At 53.6% G+C, this 14,220-nt stretch overlaps 2 protein-coding genes across 9 annotated transcripts in view; one reads left to right on the top strand and one right to left on the bottom strand.

Annotated features, from left to right (window-relative positions):
• Positions 1-14,220, bottom strand: part of RANBP17 (RAN binding protein 17) — a 291,165-nt gene that overhangs the window by 11,036 nt on the left and 265,909 nt on the right. Inside the window, exon 27 of one of the 8 annotated variants that reach the window (XM_060197148.1) lies at positions 6,997-7,580. The exons of the other annotated variants lie outside the window; for them this stretch is intronic. Within the exon in view, the coding sequence (XP_060053131.1) occupies positions 7,572-7,580 (9 nt within the window). The 3' untranslated portion in view covers positions 6,997-7,571. Of the gene's footprint in view, positions 1-6,996; positions 7,581-14,220 lie in introns of those variants that run through there. 8 annotated transcript variants of the gene reach the window in all.
• STK10 (serine/threonine kinase 10) overlaps positions 1-14,220 on the top strand; it is a 538,544-nt gene that overhangs the window by 466,064 nt on the left and 58,260 nt on the right. The gene's annotated exons all lie outside the window — the stretch shown is intronic.

Below are 14,220 nucleotides of genomic sequence, written 5' to 3'. Positions count from 1 at the left end.
GCACAAGGGATAAATAGTATTTCAAGGGGGTCGGGCGGTAGTGCAGTGGGTTAAGCGCACATGGTACAAAGTGTGGGGACCGGTGGAAGGATTCCAGTTCAAGCCCCGGGCTCCCCACCTGCAGGGGAGTCACTTCAGGGGAGTAGTGAAGCAGGTCTGCAGGTGTCTATCTTTCTCTCCCCCTCTGTCTTCCCCTCCTCTTTCCATTTCTCTCTGTCCTATCCAACAACGACGACATCAATAACAATAATAATAACCACAACAATGGTAAAACAACCAGGGTAAAAAAGAGAAAAAATGGCCTCCAGGAGCAGTGGATGCAGGCACCGAGTCCCGGCAATAAGCCTGGAGGCAAAAAAAAAAGTATTTCAAGAAGCTTTGGGTCTCAGAAAACGGTTGGTGGCCTTGTAGTGACACCGAGGGCCTGGTGCCGGGAGGCTGCGGTGGTGGCAAAGGCTTCCCTCTCACCGAGGCTGGAAGAGCTTCCAGGGTGACAGGAGACCTGGCACCACTTGGCAGGTGCCCTGGTTGCTCCATCTCCTGGGGGGGAGCGGGACTGTGCACATGTGTGTATGTGGGGGGGCAGCTGAAGGGAGAAGGGGCAGCTCCTCCTCCAGAGACACCCCCCTCTACTTTTTTGGCTGGAGGGGCACACTGCTTTTAGGTCACTGCACTTCTTCTAGCGTTTGCCCTTCTTCCGTAGCCAGTCAACAGCATCAGGTTGAGCCTGATGTAAAGTTTCGAGACCTCCTTTGAATCTGGTGAGGTGGCAGTCGTTGACTATGTGGGTCATAGTCTGTCTGGAGCCGCAGGGGCAGTTCGGGTCGTCTCTGGCTCCCCAGCGATGGAGCATAGCGGCGCACCGGCCATGGCCTGTTCGATAGCGATTGAGGAAGGCCCAATCACAGAGCCCGCTTTTGGAAACCTGTCATGTGGCCTTGGTGATATCTCCTCCCTGGAGAGGTCTGGGACTCTGACCTGGGGCTTCTGGGGGCCTGGAGACCAGTAGGGGTGGTGGTGAGGGGCACAGGAGGTGGGGGGGGTTAGCAGGGAATGTCTAGGGCCCCCTAAACAGACATGGAGAGACACCATGACTACACACCCTATCTTCCTTCTGTTGGAGGGCACCTTAGCGAGAGCAGCACCCTCCCCTGCACCCTGCTCCCTGCACCCTGCACCCTGCAGGAAGCCAGGAGAAGGCCCAGAGGCAGGGTGAGAAGTATGTCCTGCCCCAGCTCCCTCTATCCTTGACTGCAAAGGTCACAACATGCAGATGGAGGCAGATGTGAGCCTGGAGACTATGAAGGCTGAAACACATCCCCTGAGGGCCTTGCCTTCCCCAGAAAGGACTAGAAAGATGGGAAGATCAGGAAGCTCCGGGCTTTGCATTCTTTCTCTCTCTCATTCTCTCTCTGCCTTTCTGGCTTGTATTTTCTCCTCCTCTTGTCTTAACTTTTAAAAATAATATTTATTTATTCCCTTTTGTTGCCCTTGCTGGTTTTTTTTTTATTGTTGTAGTTATTGTTGATGTCATTATTGTTGGATAGAACAGAGAGAAATGGAGAGGGGAGGGGAAGACAGAGGGGGAGAGAAAGACAGACACCTGCAGACCTGCTTCACCGCCTGTGAAGCGACTCCCCGCAGGCGGGGAGCCAGGGGGCTCAAACCGGGATCCTTCCTCCGGTCTTTGCGCTTTGTGCCACCTGCGCTTAACCTGCTGCGCTACCACCCGACTCCCCTGTCTTAACTTTTTAACTTCCTCCCAATCAATGCTCATCTTCCTCCTGAAACACAACAGTCTCTCTCTCTGACTCCTCCATGTAGACCCCACGGGAGGGAACTGGAGAAAGGTCCCTGTTAGCCATTCGCTCCCCTTCAACACTCAGTTGAGAAAGAGAGCCCAAAGCGCTGAGCTGCAGAGGTGGGGTGGGGTGGAGGGCAGGCTGAGGGGGCAGGGGGGCTGCTGTCTGGCGGACCACTGACCCAACAATGAGTCAGGGGTCACCTGCCCAGTGTGCCCAGGGCTGCCAGCAGGTGCTTATACTAGGTGTTCAGTGGTCGAGCGACCTTGAACCCTGAGCCCGCTGGCGGGTGGGGACTGGAAGGTGCTTTCTGTGGAGAAGGCTGGGGCTCTGAGTGGCTGGTTCCATTAAAGACCAGCCGGGTGTTCCTGCTCAGACCACAGAGGACAGCATTGCAGGCTGGGCCACGCTTATTTATAGCTGGTGAAATGGCCGAGGCGGCCGGCCAAGAGGTGGGGCAGCCGGGGCCAAGGTTTGGAGGCTCCTGAGCCCCGATGGTCACCCAGCGAGCCTGTCGCTATGAGTGTGTATGTGTGTGGGGAACTAGACCCCTGTTCCTTTCCTTCTCTGGGTATTTACAGCCCCCACAGGCTGCTGGTTGGGACAGGCAGACACACAGTTCCTAGGTGAAGCCTGACTGGTGGGAAGGGACTGGGGGTGGGCTCAGGGTCCCGAGTGCGGGCAAGAGGTCACTCCACTGCCACCTGGGGAGGATAGCCACTGGGAGAACCACTCTCTGAACAGTCCAGGCCTTGGTGAGGCCCAGCTACCCCACCGGGAGGTGCACCTGTCTTCCTGTGGTGGGAAGGGGGTGGCCACAGACGGAGGGTGGTGAAGGAAGGACCCCGCTCCTGGGCTTCTTTTTCCGGGAAGCTTTATTTATTTATTTTTTATTGACTCTCAACCTTCTCTGTCCCTTTCTTAATCTCATCCCATTATGCCAGTATTCCACTGTGCCCTGCTAAGCAGTGCCCTTCCCTCCTTGGCATTCACGTCCTCCAGGTATTTATAGACTCATCACACGCCCACTTAGCTGTCACTCAGGCAGCCCAGACATAGCCCGTCAGCCCGCCCTTCCATTCCGCTGAATCACCGAGTCACTCTCTGCCAGCTCTCTGTCAGTTTCCTGCAGCCACTCTGGAGTGGGCATGGGGGGCTCCGAGAACGAGGGCCCAGGCTGGGAGGGGCCCTCCTTAGGGTGGGACCTCTCCTTCCTGCAGACTCCATCTGTAGCTCCGGGCCCCTCCCCAGGGGCCAGGGCACCCCCCCCCCCCCGTCCACAGTTTTCTTCCCCATCGTATTCCCACGCCCAACAACAACAAACACCCCATATATCGTCTTTTTTTTTTTAAAAAAAAAAACTTTAAAAATTATCTTTATTTACTGGATAGAGACAGCCATAAAGGCAGGGAGAGATAGAAAGGGAGAGACAGAGAGACACCTGCAGCCTTGATACACCACTCATGAAAATTTCCCCCTGCAGGTGGGGACCAGGGGCTTGAATCTGGGTCCTTGTGCACTCAACCCAGTGCATCACCGCCCGGCCCCGCATTTATTATCTAGCCCTGTGAGTTGCATGTTCGTTCGACGAGGTTGCTGTCAAACTGATGGGTTACCATGTGCTGGGTGCAGCTACCCATTGACTGAGCGCCTACTGTGTGCCAGGGAACTCCTCAGGGCTAGCACCCTACTATGTTCCAGGCCCTGTGTCAGCAAGAATGCAGTGTCTCCTGGGCTGGAGACACAGCTCCCAGTGTGTGTGTGTGTGTGTGTGTGTGTGTGTGTGTGTGTGTGTGTGGTGGGTGGGTGTCTTGTCACGTGAGCCTGTGGGTCTGGGTTCAAGTGCCACCACCATCCAGGAGTGTCACACCACTGGGGGAAGAGCTCACACGTGGGGCCCTGCCTCCACACACAGACGGAGACCCTCAGGATGGGACTTAAGGCTAATCCCTGTTACCGGGCTCTCCCCGCTTGCCATCAAGTTGCCTCCTTCTTGCCTCCTGCAGGGGTGTGGGTAGTTGGCGCTAGATGCACTTAGCTCTAAGTACCTCTGCAGTTCCCTGGGTGAACAGAATCCTCTGTCTTTCCAGCAGTGCCGCTGCATTAAGTGTGGGCGTTCATGTATAGCCCTGCCGAAGCTTTGCCTTCCTGCTCCCTCGGGGACCTGACTGTCCTCCCGCAAATGGCCAGGGACCGGGGCTGCAGGGGACACCAGCCCCCCCCCCCACCTTCCCCAACCACACCCTCAGTGTCATCCCCGGCCGGCCAGGGGTGCTGCAAGTTGGAGTGTTCAGAGTGAACAGATGCCCAGCCCGGGGTGGACGCTCGGCTCCTGGCCCAGCGCTTGGGGACTCCCAGGTCACTGCCCTGTGAGAATGTGGAGACGGAGCTCGAGCTGGCTCATGGACGTGCTGGTCACGGCGGGGCGGGAGGCCTCCACGCCCTTGTGCCACACTCTGGAGATGTCCCTCCGCCCCCACCTAAACCCCCCAGTCCGGGAGAATTCCTGTGACAAAGGGCTCTGAGCAGGGCACGGAGACGGTACCATTTCAGTCCTGGTTTCCAGGCCCAGGGCAGCCACCCTGAGCATCCAGTCTGCTCTTAAAGAGGGGCGTCTGTGGCTCCAGGAGGCGTCTGTCAAGAGGTGGACCCCGTGTGTCCCCTTTCCCATCTTCCCCGCCTCGCCCCCAGGCCTGGTCAGAGTGGCACTGGGCAGCACAGAGCGTCCTGGGCTCTGTTACTATCGATAGCTCATGGCAGCGGGTGACCGGCCTTCTCAGAGCCGAATCCTCATGGGGCAGTGACCTGGGAGTCGCCATGTGCTGGGCCCGGAGCCTCGAGTCTACCCCTGGCTGGACACCCCATCCGCAGCCGCCCTGGCTGGCGGGGTCAGCGCCTGAGGGTGTGGTCAGGGAAGGTGGGGGGCGGCTTCTGTCCCTGCAGCCCCGGTTCTGGGTCACTCAGGGGAGGACAGACAGGCCCCTTACAGGTGGGAATGACGCGACTCAATGGCGACCAAAAATGGAGACGGAACTAACTGCCTCACAGTGTACTGACACTCACGCGTGTGCACACACACACACACACACACCACACACACACACACTCACACACATACACCACCACACACACACATACATATACCACACACACACACACACACACACACACCACACTCACACACACACTCACACACACACACATATACCACACACACACACTCACACACACATATACCACACACACACACTCACACACCACACACACACATACATACACCACACACATACACACACACCACACACTCACACACACCACACTCACACACATTCACACACACACACACATACACACACACACTCACACATACACACCACACACACACATACATACATACACCACACACACACACTCACTCACACACATACACCACACACACACATACATACATACACCACACACACACACTCACACACACCCCACACTCACACACACACACCACACACACACACACACCACACACACACATACATACACCATACATACACACACCACACACTCACACACACCACACTCACACACATTCACACACACTCACACACACACTCACACACATACACACACACACTCACACACACACTCACACACACACACACCACACACACATACATACATACACCAAACACACACACACACATACACTCACACACACTCACACACACACACATACTCACACGCACACTCACACACATACACCACACACACACTCACACACACCCCACACTCACACACACACACATACACCACACACACACCACACACACATACATACACCATACACACACACACCACACACTCACACACACCACACTCACACACATTCACACACACTCACACACACACTCACACACATACACACACACTCACACACACACACATACACCACACACACATATATACATACACCACACACACACACACACACACACACACACACACACACACACACACACACGCTCTGGGCCTGCCTTACACACTCAGCCCAGAGCCCAGCCTGTGGTCACCCATCCACCCCGTCGCCACACTCACTCATCCCTGTGACTCTTGGGGTCTGAGGCTCCCCTTTCACCATCACTGCTGTGCAGGAAGGAGACTGGGGTCCTCTTGCTGGAGAAGTCTAGGATTTCCTTTCCAGGTCTTGCCCAGCCTCTGGGGGTGGGGCATGCGTGTGCGTGTGCGGGCGTGTGCGTGTGTGTGTGTGTGTGGGGGGGGGCAGTCAGACCTGCTTTGCCACAAAAGCAGAAGCTGGGGAGCCCTGTGCTGGTTTGGGGCTGCCTCAGGGAGATGGTGGCGAGGGGCCCCTTGCTCACAGTGGGGAGTCTCTCTTGGCTTAAAGCCTGGCCTCCCCAACAGGCCTGGCTGTGACTTGTGGAGGGAGGGGGAGGGGAAGGGCCAGCTTCTTCTTCTTCTTCTTCTTTTTTAAAAAAACTATTTTATTTTATTTTGTTTATTTTTAAAATTATCTTTATTTATTATTTATTGGATAGAGACAGGTAGAAATCTAGAGGGAATGGGGTGGTAGAGAGGGAGACAGAGAGACACCTGCAGCCTTGCTTCACCACTTGTGAAGCTTCCCCCTGCAGGTGGGGACCAGGGGCTCGAACCTGGGTCCTTGCATGTTGTAACATGTGCGCTCAACCAGGTGTGCCACCACCCAGCCCTTCTTTTTTTAAAGAATTATCTTTATTTATTGGATAGAGACAGCCAGAAATCAAGAAGGGGGGGTGATAGAGAGGGAGACAGACAGAGAGAGACACCTGCAACCCTGCTTCACCACTTGCAAAGCTTTCCCCCTGCAGGTGGGGACCGGGGGCTTGAACCTGGGTCCTTGTGCACTGTAACATGTGCACTCAACGCCACCACCCGGCCCCCAAAACAATTTTATTTTAATGAGAGTGATACAGAGATACAGCTCTGGCTGATGTTGGTCCTGGGGATTGAACCTGGGAGCTCGGAGCCTGTGTCAGGAGGTTGTTCTGCTAACGTCTACCATGGGCCAAAAGCAAGGCTGTCAGTGCTAACCCTGAGCTGACTGAAGAGTGGTGACAGGCTTCGGTCACTAGCCCCACCCCCCAACACCCCACCAAGCCACCGGCGGCCCCTGACTCTCCACAGACACACACTCCGTCCACGCCTTTTCAAAGACAAAGGGGCCTGGGACACCGGATGGGGGGAGGCTGAGGGGGCTTGTTTGTTTTTTGGTTCTTTATGAGGAGCTGGCCTGCCTCTCTCTCTCTCTCTCTTTTGAGCTCCCTGGCAAACATTCCAGTCCCCCCTATTCTACAATCATACAAATATAATTGTGAAATGACATCATTCTGTTTTCATTTAATTACCCCTGAAATGCTTTCTATTTAATATTCATTACTCAGGAGCTAATCTGAAAGAGAAAGAGATGCGACTCACTCAGAAAGATGTACTGTCATTCACCGCAATAGTTATCTAACATGCGGGAGTTAATAAAGCAGATTAATCTACAAGTCCCTTTCAGCCATCCGCGGGGGGGGGGGGGTGGGGGGGGGTGGGGGGTGAGGGGCGGTGACACAGCCGCCTCTTTGACCTTTCACCTTCACGCTGTGCACCAGTCGCGGGTGCCAGCTGCACAGAAGTCACGGGGCTCGCTGGAACACGACCACTGTCTTGGCTTGCTGTGCCTCTGACCAGCAGCTGACCCGGTGGGAGTGATTGTTCCTGGTGGCCGCCCAGAGGCTACAGAAGCTGGGAGCAGGGAGACAAAGGCAGCGTGTTGCCAGCTGCCTCGCCCGAGGGCACGGGCCAGGCGCCCCGGCACCTCCACTCCCCCTCCAGAGCCCCGTCTCCCCCCATGGTTCCAAATGTGCCTTTCACCCTCCTTATTCCTGGTGGGTCCCCCACCCTCTCCATCAACAACCACCACCAGCATGAAAAACCCTCCCCTTCCAAGTTGACTTCGGAGCGCGCACACACACACACACACACACACACACACACCCGTCCCCAAATCCTGCCGTTACGGGGCTGATCCTGGCCTGATTTAGCAACTTTAATAAGAGGCTAAGCCCTCTTGTAATTGGATAATAAAATTTTATTACGCATTTTAATATTAAAAGTCCTAAACTCCAAAGTCTTCAAATGGCCACGTGCTTGCGCAGGGCCTGGGCACGGGAGCTGAGCGGCTTGAGTGTGGGGGTGCCGGGAAGAGAGGGAGGAGGTCCCCCCCGACATTCTCAGAAAAGTGAATTCGGGCTCTGCCTGTGTGGTGGTCGCTCGGCCCCCTCCCCCTGACTCTCGCGGGGAGCAATGGGCGGGTCTGGCGACCGTCTGGGCTCCCCCCCACCCCCCCCACAAGACGGCTCTGACAGTCATTTCTCCTGCACAAATTACATGGGTCTAAGGACGATCCCCTAATGATTGAATGCGGTTATGTACATCAGAGACGGTGACGCGTGTGCGATGGGGTGGGGGGTAACGTATTTAGACGGTTTCCCGTCATTAGGCAAAAATTATATATGATATTAAGCCATCAATCACGGCCCGGGCACGGGAGTTTCAGCTCGGCGTCACCGGTGCAAATAAATGACTTGGAGACTGGGTCTCGGCTCGCTCAATCTGGCGTCTTCTCCGGTGCGCCCTCACCCAAGTCTCTGCTGGTTTGGGCTGCATCTGGTGGATCCCGGCCCTCTCAATTAAAGACGGCGAGGGGTGTGATTGGCGCGCTACGCCCTGACGCTGAGCGAAGAGGCTGCAGAACACAGAACGCTCGTTCTGGGGGTTCCGGGGAACTGGGTCTGGAGGATGGGTCTCCCTCTTCACAGCGTCGGCCATGGAGGCCTCTGACTAGGTGCGGCTCTGCCTGATTCTACCATCTGGGCTGCTGGGCGCGTGGTGGTGCATGCCCCTGTCTGCAGACCACAGCTGCTTACTTATTTAGGCAAAGGGGGAGAGAGAGAGAGAGGGGGGGGGGGAAGAGAGAGAGAAGAGAGAGAGGGAGAGAGAAAGACAGAGAGAGAAAGAGAGAGAGAGGGAGAGGGAGAAAGAGACAGGAAGAGAGAGAGAAAGAGAGAGAGAGGGAAAGAGAGAGAAGAGAGAGGGAAAGAGAGAGAGAAGAGAGAAAGAGAGAGGGAGAGAGAGAGGAAGAGATAGAGGGAGAGAGAGGAAGAGAGAGAAGAGACAGAGAGAGGAAGAGACAGAGGGAGAGAGAAAGAAAAAGAGAGAGAGAGAGAAAGAAAGAGACAGAGGGAGAGAGAAAGAGAGAGAAAGAGAGAGAAAGAGACAGAGGGAGAGAGGGAGAGACAGAGGGAGAGAGAAAGAGAGAGAGAGAAAGAGAAAGAGACAGAGGGAGAGAGAAAGAAAAAGAGAGAGAGAAAGAGAGAGAGAAAGAGACAGAGGGAGAGAGAAAGAGAGAAAGAAAGAGACAGAGGGAGAGAGAGAGAAAGAGAGAGAAGAGAGGGAAAGAGAAAGGGAGAGAGAGAGAGAGGGAAAGAGAGAGGGAGAAAGAGAGAGAAGGAGAGAGGGAAAGAGAGAGAGAGAAAGAGAGAGAGGAAGAGAGAGAGAGAAGGAGAGAGAGAGAGAGAAGGAGAGAGAGAGAGAGGAAGAGAGAGAGAGAGAGGAAGGCTGGGCTCAAACCCAGTGCAGGCTGTAAGGCCATGCACTGTCCAAGTGAGTGATTTTGTCGGCCCTGGGCTATACAATTTTTTTTTTGTATGAACTAGCTTTTATTTTATTTTATTTTTTTTTACTATTTTAAAATTATATTTTATTTATTTTGGATTGAGACAAACAGCAGTTGAGAGGGAAGGAGGAAACCAGAGAAGGAGAAAGAGATAAACCTGAACACTGCTTCACCACTTACGAAGCAGGTGGGGACTGGGGGCTTGAACCTGGGTCCTTACACACTGTAATGTAATGTGTGCACTCACCTAGGTGCACCTCCACCTGATTATTTTTTTATCAATCTTTTCTTTTTTTTTTTTAATTTGCTTTCTCCCCCTTTTGTTGCCCTTGTTGTTTTATTGTTATTGCTGTCGTCATCGTTGGATAGGACGGAGAGAAATGGAGAGAGGAGGGGGAGACAGAGAGGGGGAGAGACAGACAGACACCTGCAGACCTGCTTCACCGCCTGGGAAGCGACTCCCCTGCAGGTGGGGAGCCGGGGGCTTGAACCAGGAACCTTATGCCGGTCCTTGTGCTTAACCTGCTGCGCTATTCCTAATTATTACTATTATTATTTTTTTGCCACTTAGGTTAACTCTGGGGCTCGGTGCCTGCAAGGTGAATCCACTGTTCCTGGTGGCCACGCACCCACTCCCCTCTTTTATTTTCTTCTTTATTGGACAGGACAGAGAGAAACTGAGAGGGGAGGGAGGGGGGATAGAGAGACAGAGAGACACCTGCCTTTAGCCCTGCAGATAGGGAGCTGGGGGTTTGAACCTGGGTCCTTGCACACTGTAATGTGAACACTCAACTAGATGCACCACCGCGGGGCTCCTTCCTGGACTTCACTTCTAAAGACACTCACTGGCCGTCACAAGGGATGGTGTGTGTGTCAGGCTCTGTGATGGGCAGAGACATCTCTGGAGATGGAGGGGGTCTTTGGGAGAAAGAGCTTGTCCCCCCTCCATCTCCAGAGATGTCTCTGTCCTGTCCAAGAAAGAAGGTGTGGGGTGTAGCCCAGTGGACGAGGCTTTGGTCTCTCAGGCATGAGGTCCGGAGTTCAATCCTTGGTGTTGCATGGGTCTGAGTGATGCCCTAGTTCACTCTCTCTCTCTCTCTCTCTCTCTCTCACACACACACACACATCTTTTGTCTTATTTAATTTTTCCTATATTTAATAGGAGAAAGAGAAATTGAGAAGGGGAAGGAGAGACAGACAGACACCTGTAACACTGCTTCACCACTTGTGAAGCTTCCCCCCTGCAGGTGGGGACCGGGGGCTTGAACCTGGGTCCTTGCACACGTAAGTGTGCCACCTCCCTGTCCTCTTAAGTCCATCTCTCTCTCTTTCTTAAACATTAAATTAAAAAATATTTTTATTGTTGGTCAGACGGTAGCGCAGCGGGTTAAGCGCAGGTGGCGCAAAGCCAAAGGACCGGCGTAAGGATCCTGGTTCGAGCCCCCGGTTCCCTACCTGCAGAGGAGTCTTTTCACAAGCGGTGAAGCTGGGGGATGAGAGAAATCAGGCCAGAGAAAGGCTCGGGCCCTACCTCTGAGGCTTGTGAGCCCCGACCTGTTATCCTATTAGACGCCGACCTTCTCAGGGGTCCGGGTGTGTTTCACAGCCACCACGCCAGGCCGTGCGATTAATAGTCACACACGGACATAGAAGGCCCAGGAAGGGGACTACTCAGCCTGACCTTGGCCACGGTGGGGGCCGCGGGGCTCCTTAGCATCAGCTGGCATGGCAGAGCCCCTGCACCTCTGGCGGTGGTCTTTTGGGGTCACTGCCTGCTGTCCTGTCCCTTTGTGGGAGCACAGAGTTGGGGTTCGGGTGCCTGTTCTAACCCACTCGGCCTTCCTTAAGAACGGCCCTGAGGAAGCATCCAATAGCACAGCTATATACAAGATACTGGGTACTGTACAGCAAACCCTAACCAAAGGACTTTCCAAAGTTAACCCAATTACCAAATAATGTGATGATAACATTAACTATACATTCTCTTTTTGAACCCTAAGACAGCAGGAACCTCACATCTCCACTATAGAGCCCCTACTTCCCCCAGTCCTGGAACCCTTGGATAGGGCCCACTTTCCCGTATGCCTCTCCCAATCCATATCAAATAATATTGCATCCGCCGATCACAACCTAACCAACGCAACGATTGCCACCTCAACATGCTTCACTTCAGACTGTGTCCAGAGACTTCACGTGTGGAATGACAACCCTTCAGCTTCATTACTCGGGTGAGACCTTTCCTTTCATAGTATACTCTAATTCCATCTCAGGTGGTTCACTTTCTAACAAAGTCCCAAAACCTAGATATACACCAGTTTCTGTGAGAGAGAGCATATGTTTACACGTATCCGTAAACTACTGCAAAATATATACCTGAAAGCAGAAGTACACTAGAGTTTGCAGTGAGTACCCCCCTAACACTTCCTCTCCACTGTTCCAAGCTTTGGGTCCATGATTGCTCAACAATTTGTTTGGCTTCGTATGTTAACTCTCTTTTCAGTCACCAGGTTCCAGATGCCATCAGTATGCTGGCCAGGCTTCCCTGGATTGAAGACCCCACCAATGTGTCCTGGAGCTCTGCTTCCCCAGAGACACACTCTACTAGGGAAAGAGAGAGGCAGACTGGGAGTATGGACTGACCAGTCAATGCCCATGTTCAGCGGGAAGCAATTACAGAAGCCAGACCTTCCACCTTCTACAACCCACAATGACCCGGGGTCCATGCTCCCAGAGGGATAGAGAATGGGAAAGCTATCAGGGGAGGGGGTGGGATATGGAGATTGGGTGGTGGGAATTGTGTGGAGTTGTACCCCTCCTACCCTATGGTTTTGTTAATTAATCCTTTCTTAAAAAAAATAAAATTAAATAAAATTTAAAAAAAAAGAATGGCCCTGAGGAAGTTCAGTATTCAACTTGTAAGCCTCCCAATGAGTGTGAACACACATGCACGCACAACACACACACACACAACACACACACAACACACATGCACACACAAAACACACGCACACACAACACACATGCACACACAACACACACATGCACACACAACACACATAACACATGCACACATAACACACGCACACACAACACTCACAGCACGCACACACAACACACATGCACACACAACACACATAACACACACATAACACATGCACACACAACACACGTATGCACACACAACACACACACATGCACACCCAACACACAACACATGCACACACAACACACACAGCACACATGCACACACAGCACACATAACATATGCACACACAACACACGTACACACACAACACACATGCACACCCAACACACATAACACACACATAACACATGCACACACAACACACGTATGCACACACACAACACACACATGCACACCCAACACACAACACATGCACACACAACACACACAGCACACATAACATATGCACACACAACACACGTACACACAACACACATGCACACCCAACACACATAACACACATGCACACACAACACATGCACACACAACACACATGTGCACACACAACACACATGTGCACACACAACACACATAACACATGCACACACAACACACATGCATACACAACACACAGTACACAACACATATGCACACACAACATACGCATGCACACAGCATGCACACACACACACACGTGCACAACACACGCACTGCTTGAGGTGACCAGCACACTGGGGCAGAGAGGCCTGTGGTCACAGACCCAGCCCACAACCGCAGCCCCTCCGGCACGAGCCGGGTGACCCGGCTCCGTGTGCTTCGGTTTCTACATCCCTGGGACGGTGATCAGGCTGGAGGCAGCACACATGGGACGTGCTTTGCTGGAGCCCTTTCCACTCTAGAGACAGACACAGAGTCAGATGGCTGTGGCATGGGCAGGAGACGAGCCTGCCCCGACATGGGTGTGTGTGCTGGGAGGGGGGATCCCCCCTCTCCCTCTCCCCCGTGAGCAGAGCCTCCTGGTTGACCCCGGTTTCCCCGAAGTCTCTTTCCCTGCAGGCCTCGCTCTGAGCTCCTCTGAGCTGATAGGAATCTACAATCAGGTTTTGGCTAATGGCATTGCAGATGGGCCAGACCAACCAGGCTAATGGGTCACAGGGAGGGCACCCTTTCTATGTGGTGCTGGCTGGGAAAGTCTAATGACATTAGGAAAGCTGGCTGCTTTGCTTGAAAGAGGAAGAGAGAGGGAAACAGACAGACAGACAGACAGACAGACATACACACACACATACACATCTGGGGTGCATTTCCTCAGCCTAAAGTGCAGTCTGGCCCAGGTGGGCTCTGAGGCCCAAAGTCTCAGCTTTGTTCAGTTCAGTCTGGGCTGCACTCTCCCCAGTGTCCGGCCTCCGGTGAGGAAGGGGATCTGAAGCACGCACACGCATGGTGACTTAGCCAGCACGAGTCAAAGCTCTGATTGGTGGTGTCACACACCAGAGGTGAGGGGACAGCGGGTGATGTCCCCTTTTGCTCTGGTTTGCTTTGGGCTGTGTGCCATGAAGAGTGGATATGCAAAAAGCAATTTCCAGGGATTGACTGGTGGTGGCGGTGGAGGAGGAGGGGTGTGTGTCGCTAGGACTCAGTCCGGCTGAGTTGAGCCAGGCAGGTAAACGGGTGACCTAACCTAGGTGTTCTAAGACCTCTGTTGCATGTTGCCGGGCTAGTGTGGGGGTGCCTGTTCTTGG

The sequence above is a fragment of the Erinaceus europaeus genome, chromosome 9 (genome assembly GCF_950295315.1).
Source record: "Erinaceus europaeus chromosome 9, mEriEur2.1, whole genome shotgun sequence".
In the NCBI taxonomy this organism is placed as follows: domain Eukaryota; kingdom Metazoa; phylum Chordata; class Mammalia; order Eulipotyphla; family Erinaceidae; genus Erinaceus; species Erinaceus europaeus.
The sequence above is the reverse complement of the archived record's forward strand: the minus strand, read 5'-3'. Positions and strand labels throughout refer to the sequence as shown.